At 34.8% G+C, this 16,990-nt stretch overlaps 1 protein-coding gene across 5 annotated transcripts in view; it reads right to left on the bottom strand.

The window, feature by feature from the left end:
• Positions 1–16,990, bottom strand: part of Dmxl1 (Dmx like 1) — a 151,741-nt gene that overhangs the window by 52,015 nt on the left and 82,736 nt on the right. For 3 of the 5 annotated variants that reach the window (XR_013046084.1, XM_076555237.1, XM_076555238.1), the window contains exons 25-29: positions 15,970–16,161; positions 12,044–12,120; positions 7,887–8,014; positions 7,114–7,344; positions 6,605–6,718 (exon numbers count right to left, since the gene is read on the bottom strand). Coding sequence is in view for 4 of the 5 variants with exons in the window: in XM_076555237.1 (XP_076411352.1) it covers positions 6,605–6,718; positions 7,114–7,344; positions 7,887–8,014; positions 12,044–12,120; positions 15,970–16,161 (742 nt within the window). In the remaining variant the exon portion in view is untranslated. The remainder of the gene's footprint in view (positions 1–6,604; positions 6,719–7,113; positions 7,345–7,886; positions 8,015–12,043; positions 12,121–15,969; positions 16,162–16,990) is intronic. The other 2 variants (XM_076555239.1, XM_076555240.1) reach the window with 1 other exon arrangement.

Here is a 16,990-nt window from a genome sequence, read left to right as displayed (position 1 = left end):
AAGCAGATTTAAACACTACTTCTTTAAGATCTTAACACAATCGGCAGAACTATTTCATTTCCTCCCACTTATCTTTGGGGTTCCTACAAATGCCAAAGAGTACACAAAATTCATAATGGGGAATTATGAATTTCCCCCAAAATTATGAATTAGTCCCAAAACTCAAAGGAAAAGGGTAAACTGTTTAACTGATGACTTAAAATAGTTTATGCTGAAGGAAATACAGATAAGGAAAAGATAAAGGACATTTAAGTTTAATAAAAAATAAATCCCAAATCCATTTCTGGTTTTAGCAAGACAATTCAGGCTGTTGTTAGTCTCTTAGAGACATGCATACCACAAAGGGTACTTTAGATACAAACCTACAAATATACTTCAAAGAGTCCAAAAGGAAAATACTAAAGAAGCAATGAATTAAAGTTTTTTTTCTTAAGTGAATAAGATTAATAATTTTCAAAAACTGAAATGATACTATACAGATATAACAATGCTTGACTCTCAGAGTCCTCCTAGAATCATTACCTCATATACTACTTTGTACCTGTTCTGCAGGTATTCACAAAAATAAATTTACAAGCTGGACTTGGCGACACATAGCTTTAGTTCCAGATCTTCGGAGGCAGAGGCAGGCAGATCTTTTGAGTTTAAGGTCAGCATGATCTACAAAATGAGTTCCAGGCCAGCCAGAACTGTACAGTGAGACCCTGTCTTAAAACATAAGTAAATTTATAAATATTTGAATAGGAAGTAGTAAATTTTCTCCAAATTCTATACTAAAGCATATTCCAAGATAGTTGATGTAAAAAATGATTCACTGGAAGATAGCAAGAAAATATCAAAGCTGCAATTTAGACTTCTTTGGTATGATAAAGGGAAGAGCTGGAGAGAAGGAAAAAGCAGGGCAAAGAGGAAGCAAATAAGGGGCAGGTGCTGAGACAGGGGTAGGAAGAGAGGAAAAGGGAGAGGAGAGGGCGAGGGAAAGTGGCTGGAGGAGGAAGAAAACAAGCTTTAGTGCTATACACACATGGGTACACAGGTCTAATGCTGGTGACTCATGCATGTTCTGCAAAGTGTTTATAATCAAAAGATCTAGGATCACTGTACTGGAATAGTAACTCTAAATTATTGCAAATGCCACAGTTTGGAAATATACTCAGTCTATTTTATTGCAGGACTTAGAATAGCCAAAAACGTCAGGGAAAAAAAGTCTATAGAAAGACAATATGCTTAGTTTTAATAACCTTATGAAACATCATTACCCACTGAATGAGAGTATCTAGGTCAAACAGATGATATATTACTTTTTCTTATGGCTTCTACGTTTATATATACATCAAAAGGAACAGCCTTAATAGTGAAATAAGAGAATAATTATCTGTACAAAAATATACATTTAACATTTCTTTCAAGCCATCCTGGAAGGCTTTTTATATTCTCACAAAAATAAGTGCTACTTAAATATAATGTATGACATGGCCCTCACTAAAAACCTGAGGCTAACAAACATGAATTCATTTCCCTCTAAAGTGAGTTGTTTCATGTTTGGCCGTCCTTTAGAAGCTCTTAACAATCAGTCACCAGTGATGAGTGTTTGATGTGCTCAACTGTGTTTAGTCACTGACATTCATCTTAAACGTACTTGCTGCTTTCGGTCAAAAACATCCTTCTGCTAAAGGGAAGATTGTAATAGCATGTAATAGTCACTATAAAACACTGATCTTTCATACAAATTCTATATATACAAATGATTCTGATTTTCTGATCTATATTTAGCATAATCAAAGACCAGACATAATTTTAAATGTCTTCAAAATATCTATCATTAGCAATTTCATTAAAAAAAGATATCACATGCTTACCACAAGTAAAAATACTCATTTTATATTTCATTCTACAATTAGGAGATAAAATTTTCATTAAACTTATTAAGAGAAGACAAAATTCAACAAGTTTTATGGTAAATTTTCTCACAAGATGCAAAATTATAAAAATTATAATGCAAGAAGCAAAAGTATGGATTTCTAACTGTTTGCAGAAAAAGAATAACTTTTAAAAATTGCTCTTGCTAATTTTCAACTTTAACAATTAATTACCATAAACTAAAAATATCATGAGCATACATTAATTACTACAATTATAAATAACAAAATTTTCATGTGATGCAGAATTCACAAAGGGAATTTTCATTAATGCTTAAGTTAGTAAGCTATTTATATTATGAACTTTTTGGTTAAGAATCCAAGGCTATCATTCCTATCCAGATGGCCACAGGGGGCTACATAAGAAAGCTAGCTGAGCAGGAGCCAGGGAGCATCCAGGAAGAACAGTTCCTTCATGGCTCCTGCCTCCAGGTTGCTGCCTCGAACCTCTCTGAATGATGGATCTGCAGTGTATGCCAAAATACACCCTTTTTGCCCCGTTTCTTTTGGTCAGAATGTATTAGCACAGCAACAACAACAGCAAAAACCAAACTATAACAGTCAGTAAAACAATTAGAAAAAAGTATATGAGATATGCAGGGAAAAAACCCTCTAGTTTAGTTCATGAGACCATTATTTCAAAACACTTAAAATGAGAATTTATATCAGAGTAAGAAACACAATTAGCAAATTTCAAATGCCTTTCCTAGCACTAAATTTGAAAACACTTTTTAGAGAACACATACTTAGGGGTTCCAAATAAGTATTTCATTTTCAATACACAGTACTTTGATACTGATGTTAGGGAAACAAAATATTCTAGTCTTCTCAATTTTCATTTGGCTAAATTTAACAACTTAAAGTATACATACTTTAATGCTGACTGAATTCACATCGACTTTCTGAAATACACTATTTTATCTCTGTGATGGTTAATGCTGTCAACTCAACATCATCAGGGATCACCCAGGAGACGGGCCCCTGGGCATGCCTGTACAGTTACCTTGCATTGACTGAGGTGCTATTATAGGTAGTGCCATTTCCTGGCTGGGGTCCTGGATTATCTAATTAGAGAAAAGGAGCTGAGAAGCAGCAAACATTTACTGCTCTTCACCTTCTGAGAGTAGAAATGACATGACTAGTAGCTTCAAGTTCCTCCTGCCTTGACTTGATGCCATGACGACTCTACCTTGAACTGTGAACTAAAAAAAAATTTCCTTAAGTTGCTTGTCAGAGTATTATATCATAGCAACAGGAAAAGAAATGAAGACAATCCCCTTGGTCAACAATGTACACTGAATACTATTTAATGCCATTAAGCTCTTGGGACACTGTGATTGTTCTTTTGCAGCAATCCAAACACAAAGCACTGTGGATTTACACCTAAAATTCCTCAGATTGCTGTGCTGTATTGGTGTGCTTTAAGCCTTCAGAATTTCATTTCACATTACCAGCCGTCATTCTGGTGTTTTATCCTGTTGCTCCTGGCTCTTCAGAGTGTCTGCTTCCCAGGCCTGGTGTTTCTGATTGCCAACACTCAGCTATCCACTGCGTCCCTTCCCCCTTCAGTCTCTCACTCCTCCTCTCTTGACTTCTCTTTCTTTTCTTCCCTGTTCCCTTCCAAACTAGAATAGTTTTGGAACCCAAAGCCTTTCTCTTCATCAACTGATAAATCATGTAATCGATAGTTCCTCTAAATCACATCATTCACAGTTCCTGGAAGTGCACTTGGTATGACTTCCATGACTACATTCAGAATGGTTTCTGAGTTCTCAAAGACAGGTAAGTATAAGGTGGATGTATTTATATCTAACCTTACCACAAGATAACTATGTTTCAATATTTTATTTGGCTAACTTGTCCCCAATCCAAATGGATAAACATACTGATAATAAAAAGTAATCAAATAACCAAAAATTATCAGAGAAAATGGTTAAGATTATCATTTATTAAGATCCTTACAACTATACAATGATGTTTTTGCCTACAAGCAGTAAATCTTAGTGTTTAAATAAGAATCAACCTGATCTTTGAGTAAAGCTCTTCATATTTATCTGTGCTCAGCATAAATACGTGGAACTCGGGCTAGTGATTTGGCTCAGTGGTAGAAGTTTGCTTAACACCCACATGGTTCTGGGCTCAATTTTCAGCATCAAATAAAAAGAAAGACTTGAAGCTAATAATATACTTTTCATCTTAAACCACATGTTAACATTGCTTAGCAAAAGTTATCCCTTAAATAGTTAAATAATAATTTTAAATTTAATTTAAATAATTAAGTCTTAAATAATGTTTTAAAAAAATGGAGCCAAAATTAATTTACCAATTATTAATTTAATCATTAACTCCATGACCTATGAATCTAAAGTGTATGTTAGGTTTGACAATTTTTTCTTGAACTCAAGATATATGAAAGAGACAGTCAAGCTGAATTTCATAGTTATTATTAATTGATGGAAATTATACCATGTGAAGTAACTTTAAAAATCACTGTGAAAATTAAAATGCTTAATATTTTAATAAACAAGTAAATCTGATATGTAAAGTAAATTTGCATTTAAAATCTGTAATTTTAAGGAAAAACGTAGAAGAAAATAATTTTAATTCAGAGCAAAAGGATTGGTGAGACAAGTGTGGTGGGTAGATCAATACCAGGTGATGGTATCAAGTCTGTGGAGCAGCCAATCAGCACTGGACCTTTTAGTAGAAAAGCCAAAACTGTTTCAGCTTCTGAACTACAAATTATCACTCTGATACCATTTGTCATTTCACAAGTCCTTTCCAGACTTGAAATGTAAACTTCAGTACTTAAAAGCCGCAACTTTTTAACAGAGGTAGCAAATAGGATAAAATATAACAAAAGCAAACTTTCTATCTCAGAGGCTGTCAACTATGAGTTTTTTTTTCTTTTAAGACAAGCTCTCACTATGTAGCTCTAGCTGTCCTAGAACAGAAAGGCCTTGAACTCACAGAGATTTCCCCATGTCTCCAAAGCACTGGGATTGAAAGATGTGCACCATCATGTCTAGTTTAAGACTTATTTTTATACCCAACATTTTACTGAAGTACAGCCATCCTGATTTAATGTCTATTGCTACTTTTGTGTTATAAGGGAAAACTGAGTGGTTGTGAGATACCAAAAGGTCTCTGGACCAACAAAGCTGGTTCATATCTGCTCAAAATTATGAACTCATTGCTTTACCGTAAGCATCAAATAATCCCCATCTGTTTTAAGAGCGTATCCTCCCTCTTCCATGTGTTGAAGAGGGGAAAGAGCATGAATTAAAAATTAAGAGTGACAGATGAATGAACAGTTTCAATGTGAAGATAAAGTAGAAGCTAAGCTACCAAGACTTTGGTTGTACAATCATATGGGATCATAGCTTAGTGTAAAGTGTGTCAATACTGCTAATGATTGAATATTTTAACAAGATAATGACTTCTTTTTCTTCCATTACAAAAGAATATTTAAAAACTAAAAATATTTACTTATCAGGTTATGTATAGACTTTAACAATAATGTTTTAAAAACTTTTTAAAATATTTATTTTACATATGTTTCACTTACATATATGTTTTTTTGTTTGCATGCATGTCTGTGTATCATGTGTGTGCCTGGTGCCTTGTAAGGATCAGAAGAGAATGTTGATCTCCCTGGAACTGGAGTTACACAGTTGTAAACTGCCACATGGGTGTTGATACTCAACCTGGGTCTTCCACAAAAACAAGTGCACTTAACTGCTAAGCCATCTCTCCAGCCCTACAATGCTTTTAGAAAAAATAATGGATTCAAATCAAATTGTATCTTCCTGTCAAGTCCTTTGCCAACCATCTGACCTTCCAAATCATAAATATCTAAACCTACAAATATATACAGGCATGGGTCTAAGGTACTTAACGGCAGTGGGGAGGAAGCAGATTGAAATTCAGAGATAATCTTTCTGGGCTTCACGTACAAATGTATTCATAGGAGTTCCTTTTAAAAAACATTTAAAATTGTTTCCAAATTTTTATTTGAAGATTTAAATTTACATGTATATTTACATGTTAGTATAGTTAACAGGTTTTCCATTATAAATTAAGCCCTAACTCTACTCCAGATAATTCACAAAAGTGAAAACCCAATTCTATCATGTGTGTTAATAAATCACAAAAAGTTTAAAAAAAAAAATCACAAAAATTATTTTCAAGTTGAAAAAGTGGGTTGTTTTAAATTTATTTAAATACATGTAGTTTTAACATCAGAAATGAAAAGATACAATTAAACTATTTACTTTTCACGGTATTAAAAACACTTAGAAATCCAAATATTCTAATAGCCATTCATAATATGCAGATCATAAAGCAGCCTTATGGGAAATGCTTTCTCAGTCATTTCAAGCCATACTGTGATTTCCTATGATGAGGACCAGCAATATTTTTCTTTTGGTTTTGTACATTTAGAAATGTTAAAATTTAAGGGACAGAAAATATTCAAAACCAAGTATTTGAAACTAGAATGGAATAGCATAGTTTTATAAAATGCTAATCATTGTTTTAAATCAAAAATATGGCTTGAGTAAAAGAAATTTGTCAATTTTTCTTAAATGCCAAACAAAACAAACTATCCCACACTATGCAACCCTTCAAAACCAACACAAAGCAAGCTAAATTGTAAAAGCCTATTTCTAAAGCTAATATCTTGCCTGCAAGAGTAGGAGGGCTATGAGAACTGATGGCTGAAAGAGCTTTGGAAAAGCCCACACATTCCATGGAGAATACCACTACCTGGTGGGGGCTAGGCATAGCAAAGTGCCTTCCTGCCAAAGAAAGAAGAGAAAAATCTGTATTTGGAATAGAACAAAAACCAAAGTGACTGTATTTCAAAAGAAATGAAGATTTTAATACTAAGAGACAATTCAAGTACATTAAACAGTCTCATCAGTGCAGGAGTATCTTAAAAGATTGAAAACTGCACCAGAAGCTTTAATACTTCTTTTTTTTTTAAAACCACATTATTTTTTTGTTGATAGTCTTGTACAACGAGTTTTCTGACACAAAATTAAAACATAATTACACTTAACAAAGTTATCCATCTGAATAAAGCTTTAAAAGAGAGAGAGAGAGAGAAGAGAAGAGAAAAAGGGAGAGGGGAGGAGGAGGAGGAGGAGGAGGAGGAGGAGGAGGAGGAGGAGAAGGAGACAGTAAACCTTACCTGAGGCAGCTTTCGAGTGTGTGTGTGCTCCTCCCCCAAACACTGCAGACCACATGTTTTCATTTAGGGGGTGGGCTACGATCCGAAACAGCTCATTACTAGAATGTGTTGCCAGCCCATGAATGAACAGACTAAGATACACTGCTGTGAGAATTTCACAAAGCAAGACTGTAAGTCCTGATTGGGCTTCTTCACCAGACGAATTCAAAAGTTGAATTAGACAGTTTATTCCTAGGACAAACAAACAAACAAACAAACAGCTGCCATTAGCAACAACAACATCTTTTAAAGCTAAAAATTAAACACAGTTTTCTACTTTTTGAGTTTTTGAAAAAATTTACTCAATCAGCATTAAATCATCCCCTTCCCTGGATTCATAACCAGTAGGTAATTATGGTTTAAGAGCATTTGCTGAAATATTTGTTCAATTTAGATAAAGTGAAAATTAAACTTATGTCAAATCTCAGTTACAATGTTAATGGCATAAATATTTTGATAAAATATTTTAAATTGTTTAAGAAATAATTTAACAAAATGAGCTACTTTAATATAGTGATCAAGGAAGTATTGTTTATTTAATAATGTCTTGTGTAACAAGAGCGTTTTGTGATTAAAATGTAACTGAAGAATTTGCATTGAATTTGTAATGGTGTCAAATCTAGCAATATTTAACAATGATCACCAAATAGTAAAACTAAGCCAAATCTGCTTTTTACCATTTATCACTTCCAATAAGGCTAAAAAAATAATTCATATATGTAAATTACTTATACCTGGCCATTGAGCTGGTGATGTGTTGGGGGTTACTGATTCATCTAAACTTCCTGTTCTCAAAGAATGTCGATGGGCAAGCAGTACTGTCTGATACACCATTCCAGTAAACTGATTTGTTTGAAATGAACTAAAAAGGAAACAATATTTAAACCTAAGATGAACTCCATATGTATTATTCCCATTCTTAGATACAATTTCTAAGGTATCTTAAATAGAAATTTTTGTTTATAAATTATACTGTTTTTATGTCTAAATAATACGTTCTCCGGTGCTATATTGTATCAATACAGTATTCTCTAAAGTGAAAATATACATATTCTAAGCTAAACAAATTTGACAAGTATCTAGTATATTTATTTAGTGAAAGATGAAGAATACATTAAAAAAAAAAAACCACCACATTATTTTGGGCCATAAGAAGCAAGCTTAAATATATAACTTTAAAACAAAGCTATTTGATTGAAAATGAAGTGAGTCTAGGCTCAATTTCATAGTTAATGGCTAGCCCATCCTCTATCTGGCACTGAACCAGGTACTAAGCATGTAATACAAAGTAATTTCTGTCCCTATAAATCTTTTAATATAATGAGGGAAATGGACACAAATAATTTTATCATATTGCTCTTGATAAAATTATACATACCACACTATGAAGGCAAATGAGATAAGCATTATTACATATTAAAGAACTTACAGTAATTTAATAAAAGATTAAGTAAACAAATAACAGGGTAGCATAACTATTTTAACATTTTGATACCCAGCAGCAAAAAGAACTTATAAAAATGCTAGAAAGTAGTACTGCAGATGTTCCTATAGTATATATACAGTAAACGAATATAATATTTACACTTAGAAAGACAGTGCCTTAAAGATGTTATACTTGGTGAATCTCACTGATCCTAACATTTTGATATTTGTAAATAGATTATTGGGCTTTATTTTCCAAATTTAAGATGGCAGAATAGCAACAAAAATTCACTCAGCCTGTAGAAATATTTATGATAAGATAAAAACATGTTGATGAAACCAAAGCAATACTCAATTACATAAATGAACTCATGATCAAAGAAAATAAAAATTGAAGCTACCTTGGTAATATACAACCAGAGTGGTAAGTGGTGCTGTTCAAGAACAATTCTTAAGAGATAAGATGAAATGATAACCAAAAACCAATACCGATGAGAGTTGATACCATGTAAGAGATAATAAACTATCTACAACATCTCCACTCACAAAAGCAAACTTACTGAAACAGTTAAAAAGAATGTTATACTTAAATAACTTTTCTAAAGTCAAAACACAAAGAGAAAGCATAAAAATGGAAGAAATGATTAAAAGAGATTGAGAGGGACATTACATACATAGTGGGCTAGGAATCTCCTGATTTTTCCCTCCACCCAGGGATGTACCATATACATCTATCAATGGATTGATTCCCTCTGAAAAAAAGTCAGAAACCAGTTGAAAACTCCCAGCCACTAGATAATTGAGAAAATATCGTACCAAATAGGAAGGAAAAGCTATGACACAATCAGATATGGAGTCATTCACTACAAAATTGGGTAGCTATCTATCTTCTTACGAAGATAAGGAAACAAGTAGACCTTGTGTAATAGTCTCTAACTCTTAAGGTTCTCCACAATTACACTCTTTTTATTAAACTTGTTTGAGAACTTCATTCATGAGTCTTGTTTACATTTTTTCTAGCCCTTTCTCACTCAACTCATCCTGTGTCCCTCCTACTTTCTCAAACTCATGACTTACTATTGTTATGTGCAAATGTGTGTGTGTGTGTGTGTGTGTGTGTGTGTGTGTCTACACATACAACCTACTGAGTCCATTTAGAAATGTTTTTATGTTCATGTGCTTAGGGCTGATCAACTGGGACTAAATAACCCATCAGAAGTTTGTACCTGGAGAAAACTCATTCTCCCTATCTCAGCAGCCATTGACTGCTTTTTAGCTCTTAATCTAGAGGTGGGGCCATAAGAAATTTCCCCTCTCTATGCTGTTTAGACAACAACACTACTGAGATTTCATGGCTTTTGTTTCCTTCTCATATCTAGAAGTCATTGTCTTGCAGCAGGAATCTCTTAAATCTTTCAGCCTCATCTTGCATGATTTTCCCTGAGCCTTAGGTAGGGCTTATGTTATTATATATATATCAGTTGGGATTAGGCATCCCATTAGTTATATTATATATTAGTTGTATTATATATATCAGTTGGGATTAGGCATCTCATGTCCAATTGTTCTAAAATACTGATTTATCAACTAAGGGAACAAAAAGGATTAGACAGAAAAGGCTGCTCTAGCCTTCACAGGTACAAAAGGACTCCCAGGAAGTACTACTACCTGGAAGTAGGGACAGGACCTAAATAAAACAAAACAACACAGAGTTCCCAACCCTGTTAACCCCCCACTCCCATCACTGACTGACCTGGGGTTGACAAAATACCCCAGGCAAGAGCTACCCGTGGCCTTGCTTTTAATCAACTTGAACTGAAAATTAAAGATATAATCATTAATCCTTCATTTGTGGTAAAATGGATGAATCCTGAGGACATCATATTAAATGAAATAAGCTAGGTACAGGGGGAAAATGCCATTTTTCTCTAAAATGTATAAATATTATAAAAGTTATCTCATGATGGTAGTTACCAGAAACTAGAAAGGAGGGTAAAACAGAGAGGCTGTGTAACAAGAACAGAACTTCAGTTAGACAGAAGGGATCATTTCCAGTATTCTATAGCACAGCACAGTGGCTACCGTTAATACTGTGCTGTTTCAAAATACCTATGACAGAATTTTGAATCTTATCACAAAGAATAATAAATACCTCAATACCCAGTTTTGATCACTAGTGTATGCATTGTTGTATCAAAAGTATCACATACTGTAATGCATAAATATGTATTATCAATGTGTATAAATTTAAAAACCAATTTGCAGTCTTAAAATGAAAAAAGAATTTCTTAAATTTTATTTTGTTACATTTTGTTGTTATCTTTTAGAACCCTGTTCTTTTCTAATGAGACAGAAAGGAAGTTTTTCTGGGTGGGAGGTGTGATGGGGTGGAACTGAAAAGAAGGTGGGCAAGCTGGAATCAGGATACACTATATGAGAAATAATCTATTTACAATTAAAAAAGAAAAAAAATGGATGTACAAGTTCTAGTATTGTCTCAAAAGTAACAGAAGACAGATAATAGTTAAAGAAATAATGTCAGGGGCTAGGGAGATGGCTCAGAGGTTAAGAGCACTGGCTGCTCTTCCAGAGGTCCTGAGTTCAATTCCTAGCAACCACATGGTGGCTCACAACCATTTATAATGAGATCTGGTGTCCTCTTCTGGCCTGCAGGTGTACATGCAGACAGAACAATGTATGCATAATAAATAAAACTTGTAAAAAAAAAAAGAAGCCGGGCGTTGGTGGCGCACGCCTTTAATCCCAGCACTCGGGAGGCAGAGGCAGGCGGATCTCTGTGAGTTCGAGGCCAGCCTGGGCTACCGAGTGAGCTCCAGGAAAGGCGCAAAGCTACATAGAGAAACCCTGTCTCGAAAAACCAAAAAAAAAAAAAAAAAGAAAAGAAAGAATGTCAGAGTATTTCAAAAAAACTAAAGGTAGACTACACACCAGAATGTCAATGTTTAGGCTTTTAACAATTATTCTGAATACAGAACATGAAGAGGAAATTCCTAAATAGGAAATCTGAAAAATTTCTCAATCCTGTTATCAGTAATTCCTTTGCCTATGTGCCTCAGACTTTTTGTTATACATCAAATTATAGAATTTATCACTTACGTATGATATTTATTATGTATCATCTATTCATCTGTTTTAATGAGAACAATCCTAAGGAAAGAGTATTTGACTGATTTTTAATTTCTCAGTATCTATCACAATATTTAGCATGATGGCAGTGATCAATTTTAGGCAGTTAAGTTACAATAACAAGGGTTAGCTTCAGTTTCCTTTGTATAAAAGTATAAGCTGAAATTTCAAAGACGAAGAAAAATATTCAATATCTCAATCATGTGCTTTTTGCATTTACTGAAAGAAGTGTTATATATAGTTTTGAATTAATAATGTATAGATAGGAAACCTCACTGTTTACTGAAAGTGGTCTTAAATTTCACAAGAAGGTATTTACCTGTAGTTATGACTACCACAAAGGCACTGATAAATACAAGCAGAAAGTGAGGCTGCTAAAGTATGCATTACATATACCTGGAAAAAAAAACAAAAAACAAAAAACACACAATTATTTTAAGTAGAATTTTTTCGGTATAATTTTGCCAGAAAGGAAATAAGTCTTTTGCCTCTGTGGACTATGTTCTTCTTTTTGTCCCCTTAGGAACAGTTTCTACCCACAGAAGTCATTCTATAGAAATGTTAAAGAAAAGACAGAGTTCTCTGGCAGAAATTACAAACCACACAACTATTATGAATTTCTCCAGAGCAAAGGTGAGAAGTATGAACTACTCAGAACAATATGAATCATGTACTAAGTGTCCGCCTTTTCTTAAATAAAATATGAATAAGTAATAGTAATAAGTGACAGTTCACTTATGGACAGGTCACCAAAAAAAATGCCAGCATGTATTATAGTCATCTGAGAATGAAACTTTAGAGAAAAAAAAAAGAAAGGCAGTGAAAGCAAATAATGGTTTTAAGGAAGAAAGGATTCTAATCTGACATAACAGGAGCTATAATAATAGAAGCCTGGATGAAGAAGATTAAGGCAGAAGAGCAGGTTAGAATATAAAAGATTATCTGATTATGAAGTATAAGTCTTTCATGTAGATAACAATGGGTATTGATAGATAAAAGTCTAATTGCTTTTTGGGCTTCAATTGTCAGTAAGATCTGTGGTTAATATCATCTACCGAAATTGCTAGAATGCAAGTATGATAACAATAAGTGGTAATATCTCTCCATATAGGGTTGACATCTACTTCTCTATTCATTGGTCTTTTGACTTATTTGACCAATGAACAGAAGAGAAGAAATGTGAGCCCTGAGCTTACAACTCCAAAGGCAAATTCTACTCTTGCTGCTCTTAAACTCCTGAAACTTTTGTGTAACAAACAGAAACAAAGTGTTACTGGGCTATGAGGTATACAAACACTTGGGTAAACATTACTGAGTGATTCTCTGATGGTATTTCTTTTCTTTTCTTTTCTTTTCTTTTCTTTTCAGTTTTTCGAGACAGGGTGTCTCTGTGTAGCTTTGCGCCTTTCCTGGAATTCGCTTTGTAGACCAGGCTGGCCTCGAACTCACAGAGATCCGCCTGCCTCTGCCTCCCTAGTGCTGGGATTAAAGGCGTGCGCCACCACCGTCCAGCCTCTGATGGTATTTCTTCAAGCAAAAATATCTGAACTAAGTAGTCTGATGAAACAGACTGATCTCTCCTTCGCCAATCATCTGGGAGCCCTAACAGGAAGAGGTGGTAAGGAGCAACCTTACCTTTTGTCATCATCCCACCCCCATCTTCAGGGTCTAACCGAAACATGAGCTCTTCTTGGCTATCAAGCTTTTAGAATAGAACTTACTTCCTAAGCTTTGAACCTGGACTGGAACTATAAGGCCCTTTCTTCTATTCACCAGTTTACCATGGTAAATCCTTGAGCAACTCAGCCATCACAGTCGCTGTGGTAGTTTAAATGAGAATGGCTCCCATAGGCTAATATATTTGGATGTTTGGTTCCCAGTTCGTGGACTGTTCAACAAAGATTAGGAGATATGGTCTTGTTGAAGGAAGTCTGTCACTGGGGTGGGCTTTGAGGTTTCAAAGGCCGATGCCAAGCCCTGTCTCTTTCTCTGCCTCCTCCTTATGGATCAGGATATAAGCTCTCGGCTACAGCTCCAGCACCATGCCTGCCTGCCATCACATTTCCTGCCATAATGACCATGGACTAATATTCTGAAACTGTACGCAAGCCCTCAATATAATGTTTTTCTTTTATAAGCTGCCTTGGTTGAGGTATTTATTCAGAGCAATGAATAGTAACTATGCCAATTACTTACAAACAATTTCTTTACCTCTTCCTCCTTTCCTATTCCATCACACTCTTCATACATCCTATCAGTTCTATTTCTCTGAAGAAACGAGTTTTACTATTTGGCTTACCTGCTGGAGGTGAGACACATAAAGTCAAATCTATCAATCACAAGAAAATAAACGAGGCTCTATCACTTAGAATTTAGTTCCCCACCAGGAGATGAAGAATAAATGAAGTGAATTGATTCCTGTGATTAATGCTAATAGGCCAGCAAGATAGCTCAGCAGGTAAAGGATTTGCCAACAAGCCTGAGTTTACTCTCTGGGGCTCACACAGAAGAGAAGTGATACCCAAGAGTCGTCCTCTAAGTCCACATGTGAGTTGTAGCATTCAAGTGTGCATATACACATACACACATACACAAATATATAAAATCAATGAATATAGAAGTGTAATAAAATAAAGAAGCAGAATTAAAGAATGCAGTTTGTTGAAAATGAGCACTTTTCAGGAATTAGTTTTCAAATTATATAGTATATACTTTAGGGATTTATACTATAGAGTAATATAGCAAAAGAAGTGGGGCTACACCCCCCTCCCAAATTGTAAGAATTAAGCATATAGAAAAGGGTAAAATTGTGGAAGGAGAGTCAACTATCAGGAGAACAGAAAACCAAACTGGTAATGTATCATAGCCTGGGAGGTAGCAGGAATCTTAAGATGGTGTCAGAAAAAAATCCTGAGGGATATACCAAAACTGCCAATTAAACTCAGTCATTAAAGGGATCTCAAGAGAGGAAAGATCAAATATAGTTTCAACAGGAGATAAAGCACAGTTAGATGGATAAGAAGATGGTGGGATCAATTAAATTATCTGTAATATGATTAGTACATTTTAAAGAAATTCCAAGTCTCTTAGTAACAAACTTATTCCTGAGTCACTCTCACAGTGGAGTCAATGAATCTGGAATGAATTTAGGAATTCAAACTTTTAGCAGATGATTCTATTAGCCTTGAGAGGAGAGGTAACAAGATACTTCACATTATTTTTAAAATGTGTAGCTTAGTATTGACATGGGAATAATTCAGTTACCTGTTAGTGCTTTAATACCAAAAATATTAAGCTTCTATCCTTTAAGAAAATATAGTATTCCACCCACTGAAAGCACCCTACCCTTTATAAACTTAAGAAGGGCCAGCAAGATGGCTCCATGGGTTTTGCACCTGTCACCAAAACTGACAACATGAGTTAGAGCTCCAGAACTCACATGGTAGAAGGAGAGAACTGACTGACTCCTGCCAATGTCTCCTGACCTCCATGTGTGCAGTGGCATCTGTGCACCCACACACATACACACAACTTTTAATGCAATAAAAAAGGTTATGGAATAATGTGGCTACAGATATATACATATTTTTTACTGTTTACTTATGCTTATTTATTGTGTGTCTTGATGAGGTCACGAACAACTTGCTGCAGTCATCTGTTCTCGTCTTCCACCATGTGGACACAAAGCATCCAGCGCAGGTTTTCAGTAGTAAGTGCCTTTAACAACTAAGTCATCTCTCCAGCCCCACTGCTTTAATCTTAATGAAGCAAATGAAGAGTAAACAACTGACACAAAAGAACTCAAGTATGCTATAAGATGTAAGTAACACAGTAAGTCTGGTCCATAGCCAGGGTCCTTAAATGGCAATTGTTAGCACAATGAATACTATGTCTAGTCTGGTGTTTTAATTTTTGTTAGAAAGGATTAATATTTATATCTTCATTTTATCATTCTGTGTAAGTAAATGAAAAGCTTAAAATGAAACTGAAAATACTTGTAGGAGGCAAAATAAACCAGATTCAGAAAAGAAGTACTTGAAGGTAGGAGGAGGCCTACTTGGGGAAAGAGAAACTAGGGAGAGAAGGAATGAGTACATAAGAAGAGGAGTGGTCTAACAGAGAGTGTATGTGGAAAATGCAATTGAACATTTTCTACATGTGTAAAAATGTTATAATAAAATCCATAATTTTATCTAAATAACATACACTGGTAACAAAAAAAAGGTTGAAATGCAGCATACTTACTTTACTGCTTTGGCTATCAGGATGAGGTGGTGAATCAAAATTTATTATGGCATGTAGAATATCATGTGTGAGATTACTAAGGTGCAATAGTGGATTGGCAACTACTGTTTTGGCACTGGCTGTACAAGCAAAGAGAAGAGGCACTGAAGTTTGTTCTGACAGCGGGTTAGAAAATACTGGTTCTGCCGTTTCCTTAAAAATAAAGAGGAAAAACAAGTTAAACAACTATGTAGTTATAATCTACTCCTAAGGAATTAAATAATTCAGGGGATCTTTCAAAAAGCTTCAAAATTGAAAATGAAAAGCCTTCAGAGTATATACACCTTAAGTTGTTATGACCTGAGGTGGTAAATGTTTCCACAGCTGTATCTAAAACGTACTACCCTTAACCCTCCTCGATAAGGTGAAGCTCATTCCCTCAGACGGCATTCATAAGATGTGTTCATACAAATTAAGGAAGTCATAACATCTGACAAGATCTGATCTGCAACTGTAACGTACACAGTTGCTCCAATTCCTACTATGACTAGACACAAAGGTTCATTCCTTAAAGCAAATGTATTAATATTTAAAACCAAAAACACAACACCAAAAGCTACTTTAGACCTGTAGTATCTTTTTCTTTAAATAAAGCTTTTAAGCCAGGTGGTAGTGGTGCATGGGAGGCGGATTTCTGTGAGTTCGAGGCCAGCCTGGTCTACAGAGCGAGTCCTAGTACAGGCTCTAAAACTACACAGAGAAACCCTGTCTTGAAAAAAACCAAATTAAAAAAAGCTTTTAAAATTTTAAAATTAACATAATTATATTACTTCCTCTCCTTTCCTTTCTTGCACATGTTCTATGTTTGACTTATTAAAGTTATATACCTGCCAGTGTGACAGTTCATGCCTTTAATCCCAGCATTTGGGAGGTACAGACAGAGGCAGAAGGATCTCTGTGAGGTCAAGGTCAGTCTGGTCTACATAGGGAGTTATAGACTAGCTAGAGTTACATGATCACACCTTGCCTTGAAACAAAACAA

The sequence above is a fragment of the Peromyscus maniculatus genome, chromosome 19 (genome assembly GCF_049852395.1).
Source record: "Peromyscus maniculatus bairdii isolate BWxNUB_F1_BW_parent chromosome 19, HU_Pman_BW_mat_3.1, whole genome shotgun sequence".
In the NCBI taxonomy this organism is placed as follows: Eukaryota; Metazoa; Chordata; class Mammalia; order Rodentia; family Cricetidae; genus Peromyscus; species Peromyscus maniculatus.
Note: the sequence above shows the minus strand (reverse complement) of the source record. Positions and strands in the feature narration are given on the sequence as shown.